Source organism: Sphaerodactylus townsendi, linkage group LG01 (assembly GCF_021028975.2).
Source record: "Sphaerodactylus townsendi isolate TG3544 linkage group LG01, MPM_Stown_v2.3, whole genome shotgun sequence".
Classification (NCBI taxonomy): domain Eukaryota; kingdom Metazoa; phylum Chordata; class Lepidosauria; order Squamata; family Sphaerodactylidae; genus Sphaerodactylus; species Sphaerodactylus townsendi.
The window spans coordinates 5,225,418-5,238,830 of NC_059425.1; the positions used below are offsets into that span (position 1 = coordinate 5,225,418).

The 13,413-nt window shown below is 57.9% G+C and overlaps 1 protein-coding gene across 1 annotated transcript in view; it reads left to right on the plus strand.

Annotated features, from left to right (window-relative positions):
- Window positions 1-13,118, plus strand: part of LOC125439894 (sodium/potassium-transporting ATPase subunit alpha-2-like) — a 55,730-nt gene extending 42,612 nt beyond the window's left edge. The window contains 15 exon segments of the mRNA XM_048509228.1: window positions 200-212; window positions 215-289; window positions 292-378; window positions 1,286-1,461; window positions 2,695-2,720; window positions 2,722-2,814; window positions 2,921-3,071; window positions 7,140-7,308; window positions 7,410-7,564; window positions 8,789-8,912; window positions 10,082-10,227; window positions 10,435-10,565; window positions 10,684-10,785; window positions 10,917-11,008; window positions 12,587-13,118. Of these exon segments, the coding sequence (XP_048365185.1) occupies window positions 200-212; window positions 215-289; window positions 292-378; window positions 1,286-1,461; window positions 2,695-2,720; window positions 2,722-2,814; window positions 2,921-3,071; window positions 7,140-7,308; window positions 7,410-7,564; window positions 8,789-8,912; window positions 10,082-10,227; window positions 10,435-10,565; window positions 10,684-10,785; window positions 10,917-11,008; window positions 12,587-12,615 (1,569 nt within the window). The 3' untranslated portion in view covers window positions 12,616-13,118.
- The last annotated feature ends 295 nt before the right edge of the window (window positions 13,119-13,413 follow it).

Here is a 13,413-nt window from a genome sequence, read left to right on the forward strand (position 1 = left end):
TCCATCCATCCATCCATCCATCCATCCATCCATCCATCCATCCATCCATCCATCCATACATCCATACATCCATACATCCATACATACATACATCCATACATCCATACATAAGACACATATCCTGGAAGGGGCTCCACTGTGAGTTAGGTATGGTGGACCCTCCCTTTGGTCCTGGAGGGGTCTCTCTCCTGTGCTCTAGCTGTCCATCCACGACAGGAAGACCGCCCAAGGGCCAATGTGCTGGAGGGATGAAGGGCTCAGAGGATCCTGGACTGCTCCACCATCCTTCCTGCCAGGAGGTGCCCCTCGACCAGGAGCTGAGGGAAGCCTTCCAGAACGCCTACCTGGAGCTGGGGGGGCTGGGCGAGAGAGTGCTGGGTGAGGAGGCCCACAGGCAAGCCGTGGCAGGGCAGGTGGCAGGTGGCAGAGATCAGAGCAGGCCCCCTCGTGGCCAACGAGCGAGCCTTTGTTGCTGAGCCCTCCAGGCAATGGGACGCTGGGCTAGACCCACACTCCCTGGTTTGATCCAGCAGGGCTCTCCTCTGGTTCTTACGTTCCCACCCCAAGTTAGCCCCAGTTCAGGGGTCAAGCCCTTCTTCAAAGACAGGTTGGGACTTGATTGCCAAAGGCTTTCACGGCCGGAATCACTGGGGTGTTGTGGGGCTTCCAGGCTGTATGGCCGTATTCCACTACTGGAACACGGCCATACAGCCCAGAAACCCCACAACACCACAGGTTGGGACTGCCCCATAAAACTGGCATTTGGAGCTGCAGAGGGCATTTGGCTCTTTATTTCTGGGGGTTTTAAAGTCCAGGTAGTCTTGCCAGGACAGGCCGGTTTACAGTGAAACGGTTGAATCAGACCCTGATGGTCCCCCTAGTGCAGGGGTGGGCAATTATTTTTTCCATGGGGTTGCATAAGAAACAGAAAATATTGTGGAGGGCCAGGCTGCAGGGGAGGTTCTTTGAAACTCCTGCAGAAGCCGGCAGCCAAGGCAACCGGGCTTCATGGGCTTCATACTGCCTCCAAAGGGCAGTGGGGCAGTCAGGTCATCCGGCGTATCGGGATGTGGCCCGCTGGGCCGATAATGCCCAGGTCTTCGTCTCTAGTGAAGCTAAGCATTTGCAAGGGTTGCTCTCAAGAGCACAGTCTTCCAGCAAAGAGGCGGCCGGTTCCTATGGGAATGGAAGGTGAGTGTGGGAGCCGCATTGCTCATCCCTGCAGGCAAGTGGGCTCCCCCCCCGTGGCGCTGGGCCTCACTGAGTCCCGCTGTTTCACTTCCAGGATTCTGCCAGGTCTACCTCCCCGAAAAGAAATTCCCTCGTGGCTTTAAGTTCGACGCCGACGAGGTCAACTTCCCCATTTCGAAACTCTGCTTTGTGGGGCTGATGTCCATGATCGACCCGCCCCGTGCCGCCGTGCCGGACGCGGTGGGGAAATGCCGGAGCGCTGGCATCAAGGTACCGCTCGGGCCGCGGGGGGGCGGAAGGGAGGGTGGAGGGGTCAGCGGCTTTGCCGGGCCAAATCGAAATCCTTCTTGGCTTCTGGGACGGCTCCAGCTGCAAGCCCCAGATGGCCGCCCGCTGACTCGCAACCCTCCCGTGCGTCCCCGTTTCTCCTCGCCGCTGCGCGCTTCAACCTTTTGACCGACTAAGATGTTGCTGGTGGCATTCGTTATCCCTCGGTGCCCTTAATCTCCCTTTGCCAGCTGTCGAGGGGGAAGGGAGAGTTTTCCTCCCCCCCCCCCCGCTTTGGTGCCTGTGGGAAGGGGGCTGGGGGGGCACAGACCTAGTTTTGGGGGCTTGGCGTATGGGGCTAGTCAGAGCTGGCGACTCCTTTATCTTAAGCAGCACGGAGACGGCACAGAGTCTGTGCGATGCAGCCGGCCGCGTATCACAGGCCTGAGGGCTGGACAGCCACGTAACAGCCGCCGGAGGACAGAGCGGCACATGGCGAGGGAAGGCCGGGGTGCCCAGCCAGCCCTGCGCCCTCCTTGCAATGCAACAAAGGCTGCTGGGGGGGGAGAGAGGAGTTCAAGTCTTCCCCTGTCCACAAGTTTGACCCCCCCCCTGGCCGGACAGGCTCAGCAACTGAGCAGAGATGGCGAGGGAAGGGAAGGGGGCTGGAACACAGCAAAAGCACGCCAGTGTGCCGTGACTATATCTGTGGGTTCGGGCTGCAGTTGTGTTGCCCCAGGTGTGTGTTGTGACAGCTGCAATGTTGGGACTGGAACGCCCCTCGCCATGCCGCCCTTGGACTTAAGGTGTCAGGCAGAGGCGCACTCTACAGAAAATGGCGACAGGGCACAATCCAAATGGCGCCCACTGGGTCCCCCCAAATTTCCTCCCTTCCCCCCCAAATTGTGCCCCTACCTTCTTGTGCCCGGCCTCTCCTGCAGGCCCGGCGCCTGGCAGACCCGGTGCCAACGAGCGCAGCCCCAGCACAGAGGGAGCCACCGGGCACTGCGCCACAGGAGAGGCTGGGCACAAGGACATGATTAGATGGCATGCGACCAGGCACATGGGACAGCCCATGCCCCCGTGAGTGGTACACCTGTGGTCTAAGGGCCCATCCTGCACAGGGGCTGCTGGGATTGCCGAGCTCTGGAGTCCCGGTCCTCTTTCTGTCCATCAGCCTCGGCTGGTGTGGGGGCACGCCTCACCTGGACTGCTCCCTCCCGCTCTTTTCCGCAGGTGATCATGGTGACAGGCTTTCTACCACCTCGGCAGCTTCGCCATAATCTCCGAGGGGAACGAGACCGTCGAGGACATCGCGGACCGCCTGAACATCCCTGTCAGCCAGGTCAACCCCAGGTAGGTCGGCCCTGGAGCCCTCGGTCAGTTCTCCCACGCAGCCGCCCGCACTTCTTGGGTGACCCTGGTCTGGCGCCCCCTCTCCAACCTGTGTTGGTTTCTCCAGGGAAGCCAAGGCGTGTGTGGTCCACGGCTCTGACCTGAAGGACATGACCCCGGAGCTGCTGGACGAGATCCTCAAGAACCACACGGAGATCGTCTTCGCCCGCACCTCCCCCCAGCAGAAGCTCATCATCGTGGAGGGCTGCCAGCGGCAGGTAAGGAACACCTGGCAGCTCGTGGGACGCTGGACACGAAGAAGAGTTTGGATTTACACCCTGCCTTCCCCTCCTGCTAGGAGTCTCAAAGGGGCAGACAAACTCCCTTTCTCTTCCTCTCCCCACAACGACCCCCTCGTGAGGTCGGTGGGGCTGAGAGAGTCCTGAGAGAACCGTGACTCGCCCAAGGTTATCCGGCAGGCTTCATGTGTAGGAGTGGGGAAGCAAATCCGGTTCACCAGATAAGCCTCTGCCACTCAGGTGGAGAAGTGGGGAATCCAACCCAGTTCTCCGGATTAGAGTCCACCTGCTCTTAACCACAACCCCGCTGTGGAGGCCACGTCAGTCTGCCAGAAGACAGTCCCGACTTTTGTGTGGGGTCCTAACAAGGAACGAGGGCAGCCAAACCCAGCACCTGGGATGGAAGTGCTTTCCGATGCCCCCGCGCCACTCTCTGGAACAGGCCGTCCTTGCAGGGGAGTCAAAGGTGCCGAAGGGCAAACCTCTCTGGAGCAGCAGTGGCATAGGAGGTTAAGAGCTCGTGCATCTAATCTGGAGGAACCGGGTTTGATTCCCCGCTCTGCCACCTGAGCTGTGGAGGCTTATCTGGGGAATTCAGATTAGCCTGGGCACTCCCACACACGCCAGCTGGGTGACCTTGGCTAGTCACAGCTTCTCAGAGTTCTCTCAGCTCCCCACCCACCTCAGCAGGTGCTTGTTAGAGGGGGGAAGGGCAAAGAGATTGTAAGCCCCTTTGAGTCTCCTGCAGGAGAGAAAGGGGGATATAAATCCAAACTCTTCTTCTTCTTCTTCTTCTTCTTCTTCTTCTGGCTGACCACTTGAATCACCTGCAGGGTGGTTTGCTTAGAATCTTAGAGTTGGAAGAGACCCGAAAGGCCATCTAGTCCAACCCCTTGCAATGCAGGAACACATAGTCAAAGCACTCCTGACAGATGGCCACCCAGCTTATGTTGAAAAACCTCCAAAGAAGGCGACTCCACCACACTCTGAGGCAGTGAGTTCCACTGTCAAACAGCCCTGACAGTCAGGAAGTTCTTCCTAATGTTTAGATAGAATCTCTTTTCCTGCACCCTGAATCCATTAATCTGGAGCAGCAGAAAACAAGCTGGCTCCCTCTTCGACATGACATCCCTTCAAATATTTAAACATAGCGAACATGTCATCTCTTAACCTTCTCTTCACTAAACTGAACATCCCCAGCTCCCTAAGTCTCTCCTCATAGGGCATGTCAGTCAGATGGTTTCTTCAGGGCAAAGCACATATATTTGTAAAGGAGCAGGTGAAGGTGTACCCAGCTAGTCAGCCCCCCCCCCCCCACCTCCGGGAGAGCACCTGGCTGAGGCGCCCCGGACACCTGCGGCGGCCCTGCTGCTCTCCTGCGATGCCCTCAGCTCAAACGGGTTGCGCAGATGTTTGAAGCGCTCGACAAACTGGCGGATTTGGTTTGACCCAGAATAAGAGCCAGGAGTCAGAGCCGGGTGCCTCGAGAGCAAGCCAACCATGGCCTTGCAGGCTCACGCTGCCCTGTCTCAAGTGGCCATGGAGAACGTTTCTGCTGTCCCTCCATGAAACAACACCATGAAATGAAACAACACCATGAAATGAAACAACACCATGAAATCCTCAAAATAACAGCAAGAAAGTGGTCAACCATAAGCCAGGAGAATAAGCCACTTCTTCACGAACCATAAGCCACTTCTTCACGCAACGTGTGATTGGTGTTTGGAATATGCTGCCACAGGAGGTGGTGATGGCCACTCACCTGGATAGCTTTAAAAGGGGCTTGGACAGATTTATGGAGGAGAAGTCGATTTATGGCTACCAATCTTGATCCTCCTTGATCTGAGATTGCAAATGCCTTAACAGACCAGGTGATCGGGAGCAGCAGCAGCAGAAGGCCATTGCTTTCACCTCCTGCAGGTGAGCTCCCAAAGGCACCTGGTGGGCCACTGCGAGTAGCAGAGGGCTGGACTAGATGGACTCTGGTCTGATCCAGCTGGCTTGTTCTTATGTTCTTATGAGAAGCTTGCTATTAAAAACATTTCAGTCAAATGCGGGAGGGGCCATTGGCACCAGCCCCTCAGTCTCACACCTGGGGTCCACCTGGATCGCCTCGGGAGAGACCCAGGTGGCTCCATATAACCGGGTCAAGTACTCATCTACGCCAGCCCGACGGTTGGCCCCTTCCTTCTCCCAAGCTGACCTGGCCACTGTGGTCCATGCAACGGTCACCTCCAGGTTAGACTATTGTAACCCCATTTACGTTGCCTTCTCTTTGCGCCTGATTCGAGATTGAAAATGAGTCCAGAATGCAGCTGCCTCAGATGTTCACAGGTGCCATGGAGAACATATCACCCTCTGTGCTCCACCGCTGCACTGGTTACCAATCGTAATCTCAATCATTTTCAAGGTGTTGGTGTTAACCTTCAAGGCCTTGGCGCTGCCTGGGACCTCCTCGTATCTGCAGGGACCGCTCTTTACTCCCATATGTCCCAAATAGGTCTCATGCTCGCAGAGGCTAATTTACTAGTGGTCCCTATTCCTCATGATGGGCTGGCCTCCACCTGGGCTAGAGCCTTCACTCTGCTCTGGCTCCCCTGCCTGGTGGGAACACCTTCCATCATGGTCCTGGCCCCATGGATCTCGCTGAGTTCCGCAGGGCCTGCAAGACTGAGCTTGCTAACTGGCCTTTGGGGAGACCACTGTTGATAAGGGCCCTCCTCCGCCTTTATGACACTGTGGAGATCCTGCCACCCCTTCCCTTTGGGGTTTATGGGAATTGACAGGCCATCCTGAGTTAATTAAATGCTGCATTTAAATGGGGTAGGGTTTATTTTATTAGAGCTGTTTTAATTCATATTTATTGTATTATGTTGTTCACCGCCCTGAGCCCTTCGGGGGAGGGCGGTTTATAAACCCAATTAATTAATTAATTAATCAATCAATCAATCAATCAATCAATCAATTAATTATTTGTCTGGAGGTTCAGTTTCATGCCAGCTCATGGATTGCTCTTATCAGCCACTGCTGTACACAGTTGGGCTGCCAGCAGTGGCTGATGGGAATTGTAGTCCATGAACATCTGAAACGCCAGAGCTGGACACCTCTGCATTAAGAGATAGACCTACTCAGTTAAAAGCCTCAGTAAAAAGTTGAACTCCCATTAAACTCGCTTCTTTCTGAGCACTCAAACTTCTGAGGGACCCCAGCTTTGGGGCTGCGTCTTAAATTCATAGGTTGTACTTTGGAGGGCCATTGTTGGTATCCTTCCCTGTTGTTCCCAAGGGCCCAGGGGCTCACTTCTGCACGTTCTCACCAAGGGATAGTTGAAGTGATGTGCGGGGGCAGCACCCTCGGGAAACAAACCGTAATAATAATAATAATTTTTAAAACCTGGGTAAACAGAAGCCTTCTGGTCTGGCTGCTACAAGGGAGTAGTGTAGGTGCCAGCCACTAGGGGAGGGCGTTCCACAGGTATGGGGCCAGCACCAAAAAGCCCTGTCTGTGGTATCCAGATCCCTCACCTTTCTGGGGGGGCGGCAGGACAGAGAGAACAGGGCTCGGAATTGGGGTCTTGACTGGTGGGCTGGATAGTGGGGAATGAGGTCTTCGGACAGGGGGCAGCAGTAGCAGAAAACACCCTGGCAAGGAGAGTGCCAGCCGTAGCCACCTCTTCCTGCCCAGTAGAAGAAGAAGAAGAAGAGTTTGGATTTATATCCCCCCCACTTTCTCTCCTGCAGGAGACTCAAAGGGGCTGACAATCTCCTTGCCCTTCCCCCCCCCCCACAACAAACATCCTGTGAGGTGGGTGGGGCTGAGAGAGCTCCGAGAAGCTGTGACTAGCCCAAGGTCACCCAGCTGGCGTGTGTGGGAGTGCACAGGCTAGTCTGAATTCCCCAGAGAAGCCTCCACAGCTCAGGCGGCAGAGCGGGGAATCAAACCCGGTTCCTCCGGATTAGATACACGAGCTCTTAACCTCCTACGCCACTGCTGCTCCCAGTAGCAGCACTTTTGGCCCCCCCTCCCACATTTCCCCCTGCCACGTAGGGGGCCATCGTGGCTGTGACCGGAGACGGCGTGAATGACTCCCCTGCCCTGAAGAAGGCGGACATTGGCATCGCCATGGGGATCGCCGGCTCCGACGTGTCCAAGCAAGCGGCGGACATGATACTCCTGGACGACAACTTTGCCTCCATCGTGACGGGCGTGGAGGAAGGTGAGTGCCCCCCCTTTTCCCCCCCCAGTGGGCGGCCCCAGGGAAAGAGGTCCCCCTGTCCTCCTCGGGCCGCCCCCCTCACCCCTCCCTGCGCCCGGCAGGCCGCCTGATCTTTGACAACCTGAAGAAGTCCATCGCCTACACCCTCACCAGCAACATTCCCGAGATCACCCCCTTCCTCCTCTTCATCATCATCAATATCCCGCTGCCGCTGGGCACCGTCACCATCCTCTGCATCGACCTGGGCACGGACATGGTGAGTGTCGCCGTGGCGCCTGGGGTGGGGTGGGGGCCTAGATCCCACTCAGGCGCCTTTCCTAAAAACTCTAGAGCTCCTCTCTAGAAGCACCTCCCTGGGTTTAGCCAATAGCAGTGACCCCAGTGAGCACTATAGAGCCTCCCTTGGGCACTATAGAGCCTCCCACCCATGTTCTGGTGCCCCCAAAGGGCAGAGGCATATGGGGGAAATGGTTCCCGGGGATAAAACTTCCTCTGGGTGCCCCCCCCCCACGTGGGTCGCAGAGCCCCACCCCCCTGCCTCCTGCTGCCCCGTCTGACTTCGGCCTCCCGAGACCCCGCCCACGTTGTCAAAGACGTGGGCGGGGCCGAGGAAGGCCAAAGTCAGACAGAAGGAGAAGGCATCTGATCACGTGGGGGGCCGATTCTGTGCCCCCCACGTGACCAGATTAGTTGCCCCCGGGGATATTAGTTGCCAGTCAGATGCGTTGCCAGTCAGACACGTGCCCTGCCCAAGGATTTTTAGAGCCCAGTCAGAGCCAGGTGGAGTTTTCACCCAGCCAGACTTCTGATTTCTTAAAACATTGCTGTGGCAGGCACAAAGAAGAAGAAGAGTTTGGATTTATATCCCCCCTTTCTCTCCTGCAGGAGACTCAAAGGGACTGACAATATCCTTGCCCTTCCCCCCTCACAACAAACACCCTGAGAGGTGGGTGGGGCTGAGAGAGCTCCAAGAAGCTGTGACTAGCCCAAGGTCACCCAGCTGGAGTGTGTGGGAGTGTACAGGCTAATCTGAATTCCCCAGATGAGCCTCCACAGCTCAGGCGGCAGAGCAGGGAATCAAACCCGGTTCCTCCAGATTAGATACACGAGCTCTTAACCTCCTATGCCACTTTACTGACTGACTGGAGCAGGGGTCTGCAACCTGTGGCTCTCCAGATGTTCACAGACTACAATTCCCATCAGCCCCTGCCAGCGTGGCCAATTGAACATCTGGAGAGCCACAGGTTGCAGACGGCTGGCCCTGGAGAGAAGTTGTGGTGGCCGTCCTGTGGCCGTGGCCGGAATCCAGAGGGGCTCGCAGGCTCGGAAAGGTTGGGGACCCCGGTTTACGGAGCCCTGCTTGATGAGGAGATGATGACCTCCGAGCAATGTCTGTTTCTCTCATGGAGGTGACCCCCCCCCCCCGCTCATACACCCCCCACCCCCCATTTTGAGCCCCCCCTCATTGGCTGCTTTGCAGGTCCCAGCTATTTCCCTGGCCTACGAGGCTGCAGAGAGCGACATCATGAAGCGGCAGCCGCGCAACTCCAAGACGGACAAGCTGGTGAACGAGCGCCTCATCAGCATGGCCTACGGGCAGATTGGTGAGTGGACCTGGCCCCCGGCACTGGCTCCGATCCCCACAAGGCAGAGCAGGTGACCCTGAGGCCCAGCGGCTACAAAGGGGCAGGTCTCCCACATCTGCCCATGGGGAAGAGAGAAGCAGGCGGGCTCATCCCGGAGGGTTCAGAAGCTACAGACACCAGCGGCCCCCTTGGGTGCAACATCAGCTGCATCGGGGGGGGGGGGGGCTCCCATACTGGTTCCACCTGAATGACAAATGGGCCGACCCGTTCAGCAGAAGGCCAGAATCACCCAGCAGGCAGTGGGCAAGTGTAACCTCAGCTTGTGGGTTCTGTGGGGCAGAACTTGGAATGAGTTTGCAACAACAAATGTTAAAAACAAAACGGTTTACTTTCTTAACATCAAACATCAACATTTAACATCACACTTCAAGGTCCTGTTCAGGTTTGCATTTTCAAGTCCTTCTAGTTGCAGTCTTCTGATATTGCCAAGTCCAATTCTTCTTTGCAAGTGGGTTGGCTCCTGAAGACTCCAAGGGCTGGGTGAACAGGATTCAACACGGTGAAGGTTTCCAGGAGAACTCTCACCCATTGCAAACATAAAAAGAAAACCCTTAACAAGGTGTTCAGGGCTTATACAAACCAAGGTCCGAGTCTGGTAGCCTCGTCTCCTCCAACTACATGAGGTCTGCTGCAGCCTCTTGCTGCTTTGAGTCTCCACCCCTTTCTGGGTCAACCCATTCTGAGCATGGGGGTTACACAAGCAGGGCAGAGGAGGGCGCCTGGCAGGGTGGCACGGCAGGGGAAGCAGAGCAGGCAGCACTTGATTGGCTGACGAGCACCTCTGGAATCGGCGCCCCTGAATCACCCTGGGGAGGGTGAGCCCCGGCCTGGAGGCCCCTCAAGGCACCCGAGAGGGGGAAAGGCTACTCTGTGGACCCCAAAGGCTGCCACGGAGGAGGGGAACAAGACCCCCCCCCTCCGCAAATATCCATCCTAGAAAGTGGGGATGGCACAGAGGAGTCCCCCCCACTGCGCTGTCTCCTGCCCCGGTTGCTTTCCTCCTAAGACCCACGGCAAGGGGGGGGGCAGGCCCACGAGGATCTTATCCTGGCACAGAAAAGAGCCGAAGCCTTTCTGGCCAGCCAGGGCCCTGACCTCTCCCCCCCCACCCCCCGCATTCTCCCCAGGTATGATCCAGGCTCTGGGGGGCTTCTTCACTTATTTCGTGATCCTGGCGGAAAACGGTTTTCTCCCGACCACCCTGCTGGGCATCCGTCTGGACTGGGACGACCGTTCCAAGAATGACCTGGAGGACAGCTACGGTCAGGAGTGGGTGAGTGGCTCTTAGCGCAGAAGGTCTCCTGGAGCCTCCGTGTACATAAGCAGTATACCTGCGTACTGTTGTCTGGCATGGGGGCTCCCCAAGGGGCGGTTGGAGTGGTCTGACGCAGCAGGGGCGTGCTTTGTTTGCTCTGGGCTTGGTTCGGGAGGGGTGGGCATACGTTCACGGTGCCTCCTCTCCCCCCCCGCCCTTCTGCAGACGTACGAGCAGCGCAAGGTGGTGGAGTTCACCTGCCACACGGCCTTCTTTGCCAGCATCGTCGTGGTCCAGTGGGCCGACCTCATCATCTGCAAGACCCGGCGGAACTCCGTTTTCCAGCAAGGCATGAAGTGAGCGGGGGGGGGCCCTGGCGGAGGCCCCTGGGGTGGGCGGGGCAGGTGGACCCTCCCCCCACTCAGCCCCACGGAGCCTCCTTGGCTCATGACCCTCCTGCCGTTTCCTCTCCAGGAACAAGATCCTGATATTTGGCCTTCTGGAAGAAACCGCCCTGGCCGCCTTCCTGTCCTACTGCCCCGGCATGGGCGTGGCTTTGCGCATGTACCCACTCAAGTAAGTGGCTCGCCCCTGGCGCGTGTGCCCTGCCCCGTTCGTGTGCCCCCCCCCCCTCCACGGGCTGCCTCTGCCTGCTGTTCTCCTCTCCTGCGCTGACACCCGCCCTTCCCCCCCCCCCACATCTGCAGGGTCACTTGGTGGTTCTGCGCCTTCCCCTACAGCCTGCTGATCTTCATCTACGACGAGGTGCGGAAGCTGCTCCTCCGTCGCTATCCAGGCGGTGAGTTCCCCGTGGGCTCGGGGGCTGCCACGGCTCTCGTTGGCCCCGGGGGCCGGACCCCTTTTGTGCCTCCATTTCTATCAAGCTGTTCTTTTTAATTGAAGAAGAAGAAGAGTTTGGATTTATATCCCCCCTTTCTCTCCTGCAGGAGACTCAAAGGGGCTGACAATCTCCTTGCCCTTCCCCCCTCACAACAAACACCCTGTGAGGTAGGTGGGGCTGAGAGAGCTCCGCAAAGCTGTGACTAGCCCAAGGTCACCCAGCTGGCATGTGAATTCCCCAGATAAGCCTCCACAGCTCAGGCGGCAGAGCGGGGAATCAAACCCGGTTCCTCCAGATCAGAGTGCACCTGCTCTTAGCCACTGCTCTTAGCCACCACGCCACTGCTGCTCCCCCGACCTTTTTTGAACCAATGAACACCTTTCAGTAACTGTTGACACCGTGTGACAGACGCAGCCACAAATTGGCCACCACACAACGACTGTGTGAGGAGGGGGAGGCAAGCCCAAAATGGCTACTGCGGCTTCACTTCTGTTGGTGGCAGCTGCTGCCAAAACAATATTTACAAAAACAACTGCACAGCGAATCAAATCTCTTGTGGGCAGCCAGAAACCTTGCTGGGCGGAAGTGGCTAGGAGCAGGTGGACTCTCATCTGGAGAACCGGGTTTGATTCCCCACTCCTCCACCTGAGTGGCAGACTCTTATCTGGTGAACTGGATTTGCTTCCCCACTCCTACATTCCTGCTGAGTGACCTGGGGGCGCCCCACAGACCCTCTCAGCCCCACCTACCTCGTGAGGTGTCTGCTGAGGGGATAAAGGAAGGGAAGGAGTTTGAGACACCTTTTGGTAGAGCAAAGCGGGCGGTGGTGGAATCCAAAAATTTTAGTAACAGGTTCCCATGGTGGTGGGATTCAAACTGTGGTGTAGCACCAATGGGGATGGGCGGGGAACGACGGGGGCGTGGCCGGGCATTCCAGGGGCAGGGCATTCCTGGGCGGGGCTGTGGCAAGGACGCAGCCGCTGCGCCGGTCCTTGGGCGGGAAACGAATGCACGCAGGCGCAGGCTGCCACACACGCTGGTGCGCCTCCTGCTAGACTGCTTCAAGTTCTGCGCGCTGCTGCTGAGAGGAGGGGTGTAACGAAGGCAAAAATCACGTGGCAAAATCACCCATTAGTCACCCCCTCTCGGCACACACAAATAATTAGTCACCTACTCTCGGGAACCTGTGAGAACCGGCTGGATCCCACCTCTGAAAGCGGGAAATAAATCCAAACTCTTCTTCTTCGTCCAAACTCGACTTCCTAAAAACCCTTGGCCGGACCCCTGGCTGTTGAGCCTCATGCTCTGAGTCAGGCAGACGTGGCCCCTTGGAGGAACAGGGAAGAGCGTGTCCCCTCTGAAAGGCACGTCTCTGCCCAGGATAAAGAGAGGCCCCTCTGGTTATCCGAATGAGCCCAGACCCCAGAGGTCCCTTGAGGGTCAGCCCAAAGCTCCACGGGCCATTCCTGCCGGACTGCTGGCAGCTTCCTGCCCTGGCCGCTCCGCTGACCTCTTCCTCTCTCCCTTCTTTTGCAGGCTGGGTGGAGAAGGAGACCTACTACTGAGGCGGCGGCGGCAGCAGCCCCTGCGGAAGCCCCTCGTTGCCGCCTGGGAATCCCGTAGAGCCTGTAGCTGTAGGGTGGGACGGGGAGGGGAGGGGGGGTGGGACACACTCGCACACCTGACTCACGTAGGTCTCACCTGTAGCCATCCACCTAGGCACTAACCCCACCGGCTGGTGGAGGGGCCTCGTTGCACCCACCCCGAGGGGACCCTCGCTGGCCTGCAGCCCCCAAGCCAAGCCTCGGGGAGAAGAGGGGAGCTGTCGGGGGGGGGGGAGCTGTGTCTCATGGGGGGGCAGAAGAGAGCAGACCACCCGGGGGACATTTGCTGGTGTGAGGACGAAAGAGCCCCCTGCAGAGAGGGGGGGTTAGGAAAGGGAGCCCCTCTTCTCCCTGGGGCCTAAGCGGCGCTCTCCGGCCTGCCCCGCCTGTCTTCCTCTCCGTGGTGATCCCGGAAACAGCTCGGAGGCTGTTGGGAAAATGCAATAAACGCCATGTCAGCTGTCTGCCCCGCTGGCCGTCTTCTTGCTACATATGGAGGCCTTTTTTGTGGGGGGGGGGGGGGGGTATTGACATCAGCTTTCAGGGACAGAGATGTGGAGACATGGTGGGGGGGGCTCTTGGGAGGCCTATCTGGGGGGGGGTCTTTCCTCCAGAGGGGGTGTTTGCCTGACGGGGGTTGGAAAACTGCAAAGACACCTGGGCAGCCCTGGATCTGCAGGCAATGGGCAGGGGGGGAGGGTCTGCCTGGGGTCACGGCTGAGAGAGCCCCTCACCCACCCACCCACCCACCCACCCACC